The sequence below is a fragment of the Eleginops maclovinus genome, chromosome 20 (genome assembly GCF_036324505.1).
Source record: "Eleginops maclovinus isolate JMC-PN-2008 ecotype Puerto Natales chromosome 20, JC_Emac_rtc_rv5, whole genome shotgun sequence".
In the NCBI taxonomy this organism is placed as follows: Eukaryota; Metazoa; Chordata; class Actinopteri; order Perciformes; family Eleginopidae; genus Eleginops; species Eleginops maclovinus.
Genome location: NC_086368.1, coordinates 26,309,461 through 26,325,246, shown reverse-complemented (window position 1 = coordinate 26,325,246; position 15,786 = coordinate 26,309,461). Strand labels below are relative to the sequence as shown.

The 15,786-nt window shown below is 42.0% G+C and overlaps 1 protein-coding gene across 13 annotated transcripts in view; it reads left to right on the top strand.

The window, feature by feature from the left end:
• foxp1b (forkhead box P1b) overlaps positions 1-15,786 on the top strand; it is a 187,828-nt gene that overhangs the window by 126,599 nt on the left and 45,443 nt on the right. For 2 of the 13 annotated variants that reach the window (XM_063910568.1, XM_063910567.1), the window contains exon 1: positions 7,481-7,692. The exons of 10 other annotated variants lie outside the window; for them this stretch is intronic. Coding sequence is in view for 1 of the 3 variants with exons in the window: in XM_063910566.1 (XP_063766636.1) it covers positions 8,190-8,219 (30 nt within the window). In the remaining 2 variants the exon portion in view is untranslated. Of the gene's footprint in view, positions 1-7,480; positions 7,693-7,808; positions 8,220-15,786 lie in introns of those variants that run through there. One more of the 13 variants, XM_063910566.1, reaches the window with a different exon arrangement.

Sequence of the window (15,786 nt, the reverse complement as noted above, 5' to 3'; positions counted from 1 at the left end):
CAAATAGCTAGCTAGCATTTTTCAAGTGTTTGGACACAGTGCTGCAGCTAGCCACCAGCCAGCTTATCAGTGGCGGCTAGTGAAAAAAAATCTTGGTGGGGCTAGTGTGCCAACAGATTTCCCTGCCTAATCTAGCATAAGCATTCAAATGAACAGTCGGAAAATGACTACAGTTCCACAATCATAATTTAATTTCACAGTTTCCAGCTTCACAGAAAAAGTAACAATTTACAGCTATATTAGACTTTATGCTATCAAATACTATACAATACAATCAAGGGATGAATTAACAACAAGGGTATGATTTCAGCTGAATCTATACAAATCAACAGTGAGTGAGTGAATGAGGGTGGGTTGAGAAGAGAGAATGAAACAGAACTTTCCTATTAAAATGTAACATATACAAAGAATTTAGAACCAAGTTATTTTCAAAACATTTTACATAAACAGATTATTTTAATACCCTCTCTCAAGGAAAAATGCATTTACTTGGAGAAAACAGCATCAGTGCCATACAGTTGTCATTGCATGTCACAGCCTGAGAGAAACAACAAAGCATTCTCCACAACTATATTACAATTACATACTATAATATTATTACATATTACATCGCCATCATCTCTCTTCGTCGTTGCGCGTATTTTTTCCCCACGTAGCGTAGGACAGAGTCTGGGAGTCGCACTACGAAAAAAAACTATCGCTGGCTCCTTATGTAGCTACAGCAATCCTAAACCTTCACGCATTTTACGTAGTAGTTGGGGCTAAATTTCCAGCGCCCCACCGGCGTTAAATTTGGCGACGTTGATAGGCCAATTATTCATAATTTCCCCCTAGCAACCATAACCGGATTGGCTGTTTAGCTGCCGGTCAGGGGCACTTTGCCGATCGCCCCATGAGAGAATGATACACTGTCAGTGGAAATTCACTGTTTAATGAGTGTTAGTTGGTGGAAATGTTGTTTAAATGATTTAAATTGCATGTAGGCACACACACTATTAAGTAAAACTGACATTGATTTAAAAAAAAATATGCAAAAAATATTTTCTCCCCTCAACAGCTGGTGGGGCAGAGCCCCAGCGCCCCCTATGGGCCAGCCGCCTCTGCAGCTTATCAAATACATTTTGGTGACTAGTACAGCAAAACGGCATGGTTGACTAGGAAATTAGCTAGCTAAATACTGAGCTGCTAAATGGGTATAATTAGACTACTTTATCCACCCACCGCACAGGAATCCATATCACATACGCCAAAGCAAATGTGGAGTTGTACAAGTGGTCGAGGACTGTTTCAGGAAAAAGTTGTTTGTGTGTGATGCCGCCCTAAGTTAAATTTGTCTTAGCTTCATTACCTCCAGGATGTGGTGTTGGCACGTATATCTTCCTGAATATCGTTCAGAATATCTCCGCTTTTCCGCCTGGAAAGTGTCTCTAACAGTAAAATCACACACTTCCTCAGTAGCGTGCGTGATCGTCAGACGGAGTTGATCTCGTTGTGCTTGTAAAAAGTCTCAAGGTGATGCTGTAATGAAATCTCATGTTGACTCGCGCGTTGCTTTGAGGTGATACGGTCTGTCAGGAATGATCAGCCCAATCGGTGCTCGCGTGGAACCCCGGGATCAGGCCGTCTCTTCTGCTGCTTGTTTTCCTTGTCATATTGTAAAAATGTGTTATGTGTACTGTATAGATTAAAACCAGGTTTGGGTTAATCCTGTCAGAATGAAGTCATCTGTCCCAATTCCACGCAGCCAAGCAGAAACAAGGGAAGGTGGTGGGGGTGGGGGGGTTTGCTGCGTTGGGAGCTCTATCCAAGCCAAAACGATGACTGTCGAATTGACTCCAGTCACAGCGCTCGGAGCCACTTACCATTTTCAGGACCCTCTCTTCATTCCAGGCCTGATGTTTCCCTTCAAGCAGTGAACCCTCTCAACCCTCCACCCCTCTCAGGCATCCACCCAAACACACTTTCCCCCTAAAATGTGTTGTATCTTTGTGTCATCCTCTGGCACTATATCTTGATGTCAAGCATGTGTTGTTTGGAGGGATTCACACGCCCTTTTGCAGAGGGGGGGAAGGATGGATGGATGCACAGTCAACCATAGCATTAATAAACACTAACAGCCATGCAAGGTGCAGTCAAGTCAGCATCAAACTCTCAATGCCATTTTTCTTCGGGGGTGTCGTCGTGGCGCACTTTTGACAACCTCAGATTCCATTTTCACTTTTTGTTTGGATTGGGAAAGGGAAATATTGTCTCAGTCAGACAGCATGAGAGGGATCCAGAGACAGAAGAGCCTTCAGCTACAGGAGGACATGGTTTGGAGTTGGGTTTTATCTTTGTGTTGGACAATACCGTACACCACTACAACCTCCATGTAGTGACACCCACTGTTAATACGATTTTACAGTGTTAAATAAGTTAACAATGAGAGTGTTCATCTTTGGGGTTAGGGTTAGTGTTGGTTAAACCGTAACCTGGAAGTTGGCATCGAAAGGGCTCCCATGACAAAAAACAATGGTGTTTTTCCAATGGACTTATTGCACACGCTTACGACACTTACATGTTTTGTTTTACTGGATAATCTCCAATTGAATGCACCACCGTGAATGCAATCTCCAGAAGTAAAAAGCTAACGTCAGGCAATAAACAAAGTACATCACGGTCGCATGACTTCTCATCACCGCCGCTAAGCTAATGGCTACTAATGTTCCGCCTGATGATGTTTAGTAGTCTCATTTAGATACTTGTTAGAAACCGTAATTTTTATGACGCATAGAAGCTTCCGACCTTCATGAGTGGGTTAATTACTCATGTATTTTATGTCATAGGACACAACGTGAAAATGTCTAAAGCTACTGTTAACCACAGACCTTATTTTAGGCATCTAACCCCACATGACAAATGTTGGCTTTGAGTTGAGGGAACTGTAGGTAGTTAAATCCTAAATCATTCCTGGGTTTTGGGACTCATTCCTGCACCTACAGGAATTGGTTGGGGTTGGAAACAGGGCAGACTATCACAGAGGAGGTTAGCTAAACGGTTTATCATGGTATAAGTGGGTGTCCTGCATTGATTGTTTACTTTAAAAAGTGATGACATTAGCCACCCACATGACAGAGTTCTATTCAGTGTATTTATGAACACATATGTTTGTGATTGCCTCTCAAAGCCTCAATATTATTTGTGGCTTGAGATATAATGTAGTAAAGTTAATTTTATACCTCCACGGCCCCTCCAAAAACATTCTAATGGAATATTAAAATGACTGAGTTCTTAGTTTCGCTGTGTATTAATATAGTTTGCGATTGAAGACGATTCAATCTCATAAAACAAGTCGAGGCAGAAAATCCCCCACCTACTCAAATCGACGAGCTCTCAAACCCTAAAGTGTTCTTGTTTTGACTGAAGTGAAAAACCACACTAGATGGAAACACATTTTTGAAACACAAGCTCCGTTATACTCCGGCTGGCATCATCACCTCAGGAAATATTTTTGCAAATACACAGTTCACATCTGCTGACTAAACAATGTGCTCCGGAATACTGAAATTAGAAGTAAAGCCATAACGGTGTGACTCAGGCGTGACTTACTGTAACTCTGCTCAGTGCTTCAGGGTTATAACCTCATTCACTGTAAATATGACTTATTTCAGAGGCAGTATGGGTACTGTAAGTCGTACGCAAGCTCACTGTCATGTCATAACAATTGTGACACACTTTTAATTTAATACTGATAATAAAAACACAGCACCAGTTATTTATAAAACTCAGCAGTGTCAAAATAAGGAAACCGTTTCACTTGACCTACAACATTGAAACAGAAATAAATGTTAAATAAATGCAGCAAAAATGATTTGATTTTAAACTATTTGACTAACATAAATAATATAAATAGTTTTATCATCATACAAAAGTGAAATGACTGCAGAAATGTCTGTTTTCCTCCTTAAAAAAAAGATATTTCCTGCATTTCTAATTGTTTTATATCAGATTAAAATAATGATATCTGGGTTAAGGGATTACAAAACAATAACCTTTAAATGATTTCTCTATTTTTGGGGATACAGTCATTTGACAGGCTGTAATATGGCTGTAATATTGGTGTTACATGTGTCATATGGGTGTAATTACACTGTAATAGAGCTTTAATAAGGGGGTTTTAATATTTAATAATGCTGTAAAAGCAGTGTATTTTGGGTGCAATCCCAGTCTAACATTGGAATATTATGGGTGTTATACCAATACTTGTATACTAACAGTGTAATATGGGTGTAATGTCGAAAATACCAATCACTTAATTTAACATCATTTGTATATGAGATTGGCTGAAGGTTTAAGACGTCATCTTGAGTTTGGAGAAACTGTGTTGGACATGTTTCACTGTTTTCCCAAATGATCAACTGAGATAAAAACAAAAAATAATAATAATGAGAATATTCCTTAATTGAGTTGCCACCTCAGTTTGAATTGATGGGAAGTGAAACAAAACCAGCGTGTGAAACTTAAATCTAAGCCTTAATCGAAAAGGCCAGACTCTTAGTTTTGTTGTGACTTCAGAATAGAAAAAGAAATTCCCCTCCTCGTGTTGCTGCAGAAATCACGTAGCAGCCCACTGAATGATGTCACTGCATGAGAGTGGGTCACCAAAACTCAAATGTGGGTTCTTAAAGCCAAGTCTAAAAAAAAAAACTGTTGATTGAATGTTCTGTAAAAATAATACACATATACAGAGATATAAAAAAGGTCATGTCTTACTGTTGCGGATCCACAGTAAAAGTTATTCGTGCAGCCTTGGGGATATTATATAGAGCAGCTGTTATTTATATCGGTCCCACACCTGCCCTGCTGACTCCCCACCATCAGTAAACAATGATTTACTCTACACACACACACGGAAACACACTGTTTGTTTTCTCATGACAATGGTCCAGGTCACCGGAGCATTTCGAGAAAAAAGAGCGACTCTAGTTTTTCCTCCTCCTCCTCCTCCCCTCTTCCCCTCCTCTTTCTGTAGTAGCAGTTGAGACATCAGTTGGCATGTCGGCGCAGCTTTACTCCCTGGCCGTGTTACTGTTTTTCGGGAAAGGCTTTGTAATTGGAGTCGAGTCGTTATCTTTAGCCAGAGCCGGAGCGGAGACCAGACATTAACTCATACTTTCACTCTAACTCAAGCAGGAAATATAATGTCATCCACTCTGTCAGGAACACAATCGCTCAGCGCTCTCTGTAAACTATCACAGGGGACGCCTGGTTCAAGGCTCGGGGATATTGATGTGCGTGAGGGAAGAAGAAGAAAAAAAAAAGAAATCTATACACCGTGTGTATCGCATCGACACATATGTGTAATTATTTTACATGGCGCAGGCACAGAGGCAATGGATAAGAAAGACAGTGTGTGAGAGGAGAAGCTTGAACTGTGCGCCTGCTAAATTTATCATGAGGCCTTTGGGAGCGTTGAAATGAGAACAGTGGCCTATTACTGCTAAGAAGGTGTTTTATTGAGAATACGCCGACATGCCACCCCAGGGAGAGTGCCGGGGGAGAGTAGTGTAGCCGAAACCACTTTGTGCACATGTGTTGGTTTGTGTGTGTTTGTGCACATGCCTGCCATGTCACTGTCTTTTTCCATCTCGAGGGTGTCAGATAGAAAATAAAAGCGCCTTTTTCTTCCCTCCTTAATTATTCACTATGATATGTATTGGAATTGTCACTTTGGATACTTGAGGTGTCCCAGTCAATAATTTATATAGGTCAGGCCGGCTTAGCAGAGCTCATTGTTAGTTATTAGCACATGAGAGCGCTGGCTTGTTCTGCAGCCCCCTCTTGTTTATTTTACCAGTGTGTTTGCGGACTGGAACGCATCCCGAGATGCATTCCTTCATCCTCGGCCAAGAGGGTTTTATAGCCGCCGCTGATACGAGCTGTGTTTTAGCATCCGGCCCTGTGTTTATTGTCATGATAATTAACAAAGTGAGGTGTTAATCCCGCCTCATGCCTTTTTGCCTCTTTGTTAAGTGTCTTGCACAAGTGATTTCATCGTTAGAGCTACTCCATTTCGTTCTGTTTTAACGCACTACAGAATAAAATGGATTCAGAGTGGGCATGAGAACAAGGAATGATTTGCTCAGTAAGAAGGTTTGTGCCGTGGTTTGCAGGGATTCTGTACCGAATGGTCACTGGTTCGAGACCCGGTAGGGACACACAAAAAAAGAACATATTGTGAGAGGTTGCTGGAGAGGTGCAAGACTCCAAACCCCCTTCTGCTCACTGAAACAGAAATATGGCAGCCTTTTTGCTCTGACATATCTCTAAAAAATACATCTGTCTTGGCATGTATGCAATTTTGGGCCTATATTCAAGATTCAATAGCTAAAGTGTAGTTTTGGCAATGGAAATCTCAAGTCCCAGGCTCTTCCTCCACGTACAGTGCAATATATAATATACTTAAGACAATAAAAATGGTGCAAAAATAGAAATATTGTGAATAGGTTATGTTTGTGCATTTGCTTATTTGAACTACTTCCTCTTCTATGTATTTTTCTTACTATAGTTCTTCTTCTATTCCTCCTCCTCTTTCTTCTTCTTCTAACAAATACAAACCCTCTTCTCCTCCTCCCTCCTCTCTTCCTCTCCTGTGAGTTCAGCCGGCTCACCAGTAGGTGGCAGGGTCCTGTTTCCCTCTCCCGTCTCTCTCCCCTTGGTGAGAGCACACGGGTGTTAAAGGAGTGTGATGATATTATGACAGCTAATTGCTCTCATTGGGATGGAGTTGGATGGATCGCCCGGTTTTTCTGTAGCTGCTGTAATGTTAGCTATTAATGTTGAGTGGTTTTAGCTCGTCTGAGGCCAAATTGTAGGATAAGTGTTTAAAAAGTGGAAGAGAAAAAAGTTTACGCTGCTGTGGTTGAATTTTATGACAGGACGAAACACAAGACAAAACATAAATACGACTTTCTCTAAACTCTTGAATAAAATGTGTTATTTTCTCAGCAAAGAGGGGGAAAAAGTACAAAGAGCGTTGGAGCATTTTGTTGTTTCCAGCTTGTGAAATGAGTTGCGCCTTTGTTCCGCCACTGTAAACAGTTCCCTTTAGCAGAACAATAAAGCGGCTGATAGCGGGGGCCAGTTTTCTTTCTTTTCGCTGTTTACTTATCTGTTGTTTAATTAAAGGGCCTCTTTTCTTTCGGCTCCCATTGTTTCAAAAGCACGGCCGGAGACCCGGCAGGGGTCAAAGGGTTAACAGCCGTCAACTGTGTCTTTTTTTTCTCTTTCTTTTTTTTTCAAAGGGGCCCCCACACAAAAGCACGGGTTCACCTGCAACCCAGCCAGCAGCCCCCACCCCTCTATTGTGTGGCCCCATTTGAATTGATTATGTTTAGAAGGCTGGTTGTGATTGGTGGAGAAGGGCGTGGTTGATTGGATAGTTTTGTATCTTGTCAGCCGGGGAGCAACCTTGCGCGTGCAATCTGTCTGTATCCCGAGGAAGGGTTGGAGCCTCTGCAGCACAGCAGCTCGTCCTCAGCCTCCACCTCTCTCTCTCTCTCTCTCTCTCTCTCTCTCTCACTCACACACACACACACTTCCCTCTCCCTCTCTCTATCTCTCTTCCCCTCACTGCCGCTCTCCGCTCTGCTTCACTCCACACCGCGTGGCCCAGCACTCTGTTTACCCTGCCAGCTAAATGGAGTTTGTCAGGTTTGTCAATATGATTGATTTCTGTGATTTTTTTTTTTTTGTCTGCTGCTTTTCTTGTTTAAAAAAAACTTGACAATTTAATTTGACTGGGGAAAAGGAGAGAAGGAAAGGAGGCTTTGTTGTCTGTCTGTCTGTTGCTGATGTTGTGTCATTGTAATTGGTTAATTTTGTATGAGAGAGGCAGTTACTTTGCCGTAGAGACACTCACACTTCGGAGGCAGAACACAGGTGTCATGTACGGTAGATTTTCCTCTCTCTCCGAACATCCGTATGGATTAGCTGCTTGTGTTTATCTGTTCTCGCTTCAACTCGTAGCAACAGTTTGTTTAGCTGCTCTTGTTTGTCAGTTACAGTATGAGATACCTAAGCTGCTTCTTTTTTTTCCCCCCAAGTTTCAGTCTGCCCATTTGACTCTGTTTGTTTTAGTTATGTTTACTCTGATAGTGAGCTAACCAGTTGAGCAGGATCCTGCACTGTTACTGTATGCTGCTGGAATTATGGAAAGTTCTAAGAATAACAGGAGACAGGTTTGCCTTTTATTTCTCAGATTATAACTGTATTATTGCTTAGAATATATGTCCAGTGTGTCAAATATGCAGAAAGTATTTTTTTGCTTTTTTTGCTTTTTTATTTTGTGAAGATTTCTGAATGAGTTGCCGGTCAGACTTTTGCTTGCTCTCCGGCGATGGCCTAATCCTCCCGGTGTCACAGTGCATTAAGACTGCTCTATATTTGACACGGTCACCACAAAAGCACGCTGGAGACTCGCTGTCACTCCAAATGTCATCGCTCGTATCTTCCTGAAAAGTTGTGTGTGTGTGATTCCAACAAAAGGGCTTGCAGAGTTGTCCAAGTTTGATGTGACAGCTTTGAGGTTTTTACACTGAAGACAGATATTGACTTTCTGTAGTTTAACGAGCTATACTACTCGGGGCTCACGTGTGATTCACTTCTCCTCTTCTGGCTGCAATGTTTCAGCACCTTGCATCAGGGGGGTAACAAAAGTGCGAGGAGACTTTAGGAGGCAGCGTAATGCCGTGCAGCTGTGCCGGGACTCGCAGTTTGGGAGAGCTGGAGTGCGAGCTGATTGGGTTGACAGTTTGTAATCAAAGTTGATTTATTGTTCATTAGTAGTGCATTAGCCCTTTCAGGCTGGGGCGTTATTTGTGCAGTGGCCTGTCAATGTGAGGGGCTGCGAGCACCTGTCATTTCTAAACCATGACATAGGCAACCAGATATTAGTACTAGGGGGGTAACAGAGGGGCTGGCTGGGATATCCTTTACAGGGACGGTCTGTGCTTTGTACTGCAGGCAGGCAGGACACAGAGGAGAGACGGGGGGAATAGTTGAGCGGTGATACTGTGAGCCACCAGCTGTTTTCCTCACTAAAACGTGTTTTTACTTGAAAAAAAAGCCTCTTCTTTCAATTTTTTAAGGGTCATTACCGCTCTGTGTCTCAGATAGGAAGATTAACTCTGTGTTTCAAAGGGTTCAGACTGCAGGGTAATAAGTGGATTGCACGGTGTGTTTAAGGTCTCATCGTTATATATTTTAAAACATTCAGTATTGACATATTGCACGTAGAAAAGAGTCTTTATTTTGGGTTGTTTGGAGCTTAAACACTGTTTTATTTAATGCTTTTCTTTATATTTTTGCTAATTGGTCGCATTTAAAAGCAGCACATTTATGGCCCCCTTTGCTCCGCCGTCATGGAAACGAAGGATTAGCTCCGAATGGCAACAATCTGCACGAAGGATGTGTCAGTCATTGTCTTTTAACTACACTTTCATTTAAAGGGGGATTTTTAGTGGGGGCCGTGATCTTAATTAAATCTCAACCTACTCTAATAATGCACCCCGAAGACGTGCAGTGTTGCGTAACCCCTAGATCACGCAGTTCACCACCCCCCCCCCGCCCCTTAGGTTGTGGTTTTGCAAGACGTTTCTGGGAAAAGGTGAGGAGAGATGCTGGTGTGTAGAAATCAAAGCTGTCAGCCTGGATTTGTTAGCCCACTCAGAAGCATTGTGGCTGTGAAGGAGCGCGTGGAGGCGTGGCTTCAGAGGTCAGAGACAGGGACGGGACGAGGAGAAGCTCAGAGGAAAATTCGAGTTGTTTTATGAAGCTGGGTTTATTTATTTTTAAGAAATGTGTTTGAAGTCAATGCTCACCGTCTGGACCCATATATCTGAACCAGTTGATTTAATGTTGCTGCTATTATGATGATAATATGACAAGAAATAACCTGCTTGTGGATTTTTGGATGTAATCACACCGTGTAAAAACAAGCAAATATGTTATAAAACTATATTTAAAACTATGGCAAATTAAAAAGGATTTGTTTGCAAGACAGAACCAATAAGAAAATGCAATCAGAATATGACAAATAACAAAAAACAAAGGACAATATTTCCAAATTTAAAGTGAACCTATATCTGAATCAGTTGTATCCCCAAGTTTAAACATACAATGGATTGCTTTGGTGTATGATAGTGCCTACAGTGAGAGGAATTAAGTTGCAAAGACAAGTAAATATATAATATGATTAAAACAATTGAAAAAATAACAGGAAATATGTTTACAAGAAAGAACAAAAAAGTAAGAAAAATAAGAATCTGAAAAATGATAAATAAAAAAAGGAAAGTATTTCCTAATTTAATGTGCAGTTTTTAATACCATTGTGCTAAAATGTGCAGAAATACAGAGGAATGATAACGTATGGAGTATATGGATGATGTAGGTTGATGTAAGTGACTATGGGAGGGGTTAAGAGTGTGTTAGGGGGGGGTCCTGGGCCCTGTTGATGAGGTCAGTAGCTGACGTTAAGAAACTGAACGACATGTATTTGTTGCAAATATTTTCTGGACTACAGATTTTGAATGTTTTTTGAAAAGATGGCGATGGAAAGGAAATGTGTGTGTGTGTGTGTGTGGGGGGGGGGGGGTGTATGCCCTGTGTGCTCTCACCTCACCTCCAGTGTGGGAAAAAGCATGCAGTTTGCAGATCAGCTGTTATTGTTGGGCTCACTTCGCCTCTGTGTTTGTTTAAACCCGACCGGGATCAGTTCTGTGCGAAGAAGAGAAAAACTAAACAGCCTGTTTGTTTGTAGTTGAAAAGTTAATTAAAATGCAATCTTGAACTTTTGTTTTTGCAGTTGCTCAAATAATGACACCCCCCACCCCCATCACTTCGAACTAATACAGATGATATAGAGTGGGAGAAAAAATGTGGCTGTGATTATCCTGTTTATGTGAGCTGTAAACATTTTTAAAACGGCCTGATTGTGGACGACCAGGAAGGGCTAATGGAGGTCTAAACACACGTAGGGATGCCTTAAAAAACATATGACAAAGAATCTGAAATGATGGGAAAACGTTACCTATCCTGCGTTTATTTTCCCTTTTTCTTCCAGGGAAATAAATGCTCTCCACTTGAGAGATTTCAATCAGCCTCAATGGTTGATATGAAATTAGGCTTTGCAGTCTTGACTAATTACGTTTTTCGCTCATCATTTTAAGTACAATACCTCCCGTGAAATCCCGGCTACATTTCCATGATCACGGTGAGGATGGGGAAGTGGTTTCCACACTGCAGGCCGAGGTGAAACAACAGCATCAAACGGACTAGCACTTGCTGATTTCTCCAGGGCCTTTTTTTTCTTCTTTTTTTTACTTCTCCATTCCATTTGATGCCCCCTTTACAAAAAACAAGATGACCCCCGGGAGCACAAATGAAAATTTGATAATTCTCTTTCTTTGCTTTTATCCTGAGCTGCGGCCGGTGAGACGTCGGGGTCTCACCTCCCCGTCCCTCGTTTCTGTTTCCTCTTAATTGCCTCAGTGGCGCGTAAAAAGGGGGGCCTTGTTGTATCCTCCTTCACCCCTCACTCCTTCTCACCGTGCACTGACCTCTGACTTGTGATGGGAGGGGGGGGTGTCTTCAATAACTGTAAATCATTGGCTATTTAATGTTTTCACACGTGCAGCTCCAGATAGATTTCACTTTTTCTCTTTAAACTGGCTTACTGTAGGTGTGTTGTACTGCCAGTTGCTTTCTATAGTGTGTGTGTGTGTGTGTGTGTGTGTGTGTGTGTGTGTGTGTGTGTGTGTGTGTGTGTGTGTGTGTGTGTGTGTGTGTGTGTGTGTGTGTGTGTGTGTGTGTGTGTGTGTGTGTGTGTGTGTGTGTGTGTGTGTGTGTTTGTGTTTATGCATGATCAGAGAGGATGCAGAGAACTACAGTATGATATGAAGGATATTAAAGCTACAGCGATCAGGCGAGTTGTCGATTAGTCGATCAACAGAAGAAAAAAAGCTAATATTTTTGCTTAATCAGCATTTTCATTAATAATGGGAATTAAGTAGATTTCAATATTTAATATCCTTGAAAAGAATATTTTTGTACATAGGGTTGTTTAAAGAACTTTTAGTGTTTTTGGATTAATCATGCTCCATTTATCTACAAGAACATTGTGTTTTCAGCTTCTCTTATGTGAATATTTCTTGCTTTTTATTTTTGTATTGGAAAGTATATATGTTTGAGACAAAACAAGACATTTAAATATTCTATAGACCTAAAAGTTAATTGATTACTCTTTATTTCAATAATGAATACAAGGGTTATCCAAATAATGAATCATTTTGTCAAAACTAAAATGTAGTTTTGAAAATAGTTCTTAAAAACTGTTCTTGTAATACATCTGAAATAATCGAGGTCATTTTAATTTTTTTTGAAATGATTTTTCGATTATGCATCATACGTTCACACACTGCATGTACTTTCTTGCTCCTGTAAACTGGTTTTGCTCCTCCTACACACTGTGGTACGACCTACACGTGCTTGTGACAGTTAACATGCCACAGTCTAGAGCTGTGTGTGTGTGTGTGTGTGTGTGTGTGTGTGTGTGTGTGTGTGTGTGTGTGTGTGTGTGTGTGTGTGTGTGTGTGTGTGTGTGTGTGTGTGTGTGTGTGTGTGTGTGTGTGTGTGTGTGTGTGTGTGTGTGTGTGTGTGTGTGTGTGTGTGTGTGTGTGTGTGTGTAGCCAGCAGGCCTGTGCTGGTACAGTATATTGCCTGCAGTCACTGTGCAGCTGTGTGAAAATGTTCCAGCTCTGAATGTTTATGTGCACGAGGCACCTGGAGAGCGCCACACCTTCGCAAAATTCATAAACGTCAGCTATTCCTGGCATCCTCAGAATGCCCTCTTTTTCACACCCTCATATCCGCGGAGTAGATTAGAGCCGGGCTCGCCGGATCCCTCCAGTTATTAGCCCAGTACCACTCTCTTTTTCTTTCTTTTTTTAGACGATCTTTATATGGTGATATATTTTTTCGTGGATCATCTGGAGTCATGATGTTATCCCGGAGATAAGGGGGGGAGTGCACCATATGGGAGTGCTCTAAATGGCGACTGGCGTCCTGTGTTTGCGTTAAATGGGCATGATACAGCGGCCAGGGCAATATTTCTCAGTTAAAGTGCCCCTCCAATACATCCCCCTCCCGCCTTTCCTCTCAATAGCATCCAGTCGCAGGCAGATTTTCACTCCTTCAGCACAGGATTAAATGGTAGTAGTTACATTGATCAATAGGTTAAGAAGCATACAATCCCTCTCGCTGCTAATGACCTCAGTAGTAATGGGTAATAAAATGGGGGGTGTGTAATAGCCTCTTGCACAGAGGAGGCTGCTCCGGCTGTAGTTACAGCGAGCCAGACGCTCCTGACAAGGCAGAGTGTGAAACCATGATGAGATCTAGGTGTAAAGAATTAAGACAGTTAAATTGAAGGAAATCCCGGTGTCATTTGTAATGAAATTGGCAGCTATCGAGAGCCGGGGTGTGTAAACCCTCACACTCTATATAATACGGCTTGACAAAATGATTATACATTTGCAGCTTTAAACACGGTAGTAAAAAAAAAAAGATTGAGCATGAAGTACATTTTTAACACACGTTATTATTTATCCTCGGCGTGCGTGGGAGGGTGAATGTCATGTTTAGACGGGGACTATATATCACGTTTGGCGCTTGCGTGTCAGAAAAGACGTGGGTTGACCTTCAAAATAGTTCATCAAAATTAGAAGGGGGGAAAAAAGGGACTTCAGTGGATAATGACTGTGAAATGAGGAGAAGGGGAGGCCGGGGCTATGCAAATGACAGGACAAGTCATGTGCAAAAGTCAAGATGAACTGCATATTAAGACATAATACAGGGGGGAATTAATATTGCATTTTTTGGGCTCCTCACGCCTGCTGCTGCTGGAGATGTGAAGTGTGTGTTAGTCCTCCTGGGTGGGGCTGATCCTCAGTCGCTCTCCTGGGTGCTGGAGGCGGCACAGTGTGGTGTTAAGTTAACGGAGAGCATCAAAGCCGCTCCTCTCCTATTGGACATCCCTTGCCCTTTCCCCCCCGCATATGCAGTACAAGCCGTTCATTATGCCCTTGTTTTTGTTTAACAATGAATGAGGTGATGCAGAGGAAAAGCCCCCTTCGTTACTGGATGAGATTTTAAGCAACATTTAAGAAAAAATGCATGAAAAATTCAAAAGGGGTGTCATTAGCTGTAAGGCGGACCCACAATTTGGGTAACCTTGGTGGAGGCGGACTGTCACTGTGCACTCGATCAGCTGCTGACATCAGCCCGGGTACAAAGCACGTTTTATATGCACATATGCTAACGGTGGGGGGAAGAAGAGTCCTGCATTTCAAATCTTTCTTTAGTAAAACTACTAAAAGTATAGGCCATAGAATTGACTTAACCAAGGGTTCTGGATGAAAACTGTCCACAGATAATAAATACAGTTATTCTGTTTGGTAAGATACCTGATTTGAAAAAGCAATCAATGAGTTTTCTCAATTTAAGGTGCCTAAAAAAATACATTGCATAGCCCATGTCAAATATTGCCTCAAACCATTGGTGGTTAAATGAGACTCAATGAGTGGGATTATTTGGAATAATGATCATTTTATGCATGTTATGTGTGTCCTTTTGGTTGTTGGGCTAATCGGACAGTCAACCTAGTTATTTTAAATTCTGTAGGGATCCTATTAACTCTAATTGTATGTATTTTATTTGTTTTATTTATTAGTAATTCCTTTTTTTATGTGAACCTTTTGCCTGTACTTAGAAAGAAAAAAAGTAACTTCAGCTCTGAGATGATATGTTTATGTATTGGCTTCGGAAATGTAGTAAAGTCCAATTATTAAGTACCAAGAAATATAAATTCTCAGATAAGTAAACTACAGAACTGGCCTGCATGCTAACGTACCCAATAAAACATCACCACAACTTGTTAACAACCCAACACTATCACACACGTCTCGGTTGCTGTTTGTCATCCGAATGTGAAGGAAAGGAGCTTTTAATGGTATCGCACATCATGGCGCTGAGTGGCAGACACACTCGGCGTCCCCTCCGCCGCCGGAGCAATTAAGGCGCCCTGACAACTGTGGGCGCTCTCTCAGTGTCACAACAAATCACTTGTTTTGAGGAGTCATGCACTCACACCTTTCTGCTGGGAGTTAGTTAGAGGTGTGGGGTGTGTGTGTGTTCTTCACCGTGGCTCCTCCTCCTCCGGGCACCGTGCATCCAGCCCATAATAGATCTCCGCTGACAGTGTCTCTAATGAAATGTTCTCAGATGACACGTCGAGCCAACCGCAGCATTTTTTGAGGCCATCTTTTCACGTCCTCAGGTATGGCATATTTGCCATCTTGTATAAACGCTGGATCTGAGATGCAGATGTGGATCATATTGAGAGGTTGTGTGTGTGTGTGTGTGTGTGTGTGTGTGTGTGTGTGTGTGTGTGTGTGTGTGTGTGTGTGTGTGTGTGTGTGTGTGTGTGTGTGTGTGTGTGTGTGTGTGTGTGTGTGTGTGTGTGTGTGTGTGTGTGTGTGTGTGTGTGTGTGTGTGTGTGTGTGTGTGTGTGTGTGTGTGTGGGGGGGGGGAGGTGAGAGGATAGAAGAAGATGTCTAGTGTCCTCAGTCTGGTGTGGTGTCAGAACAGTTAGAAGGGTGTGTGTGTGTGTGTGTGTTGGAGGGTGTGTGCAGCTTGTAACACATCAAGATGACACCCAAGAGGAAGTCTTACAGTCCAGTCGTTGCCAAG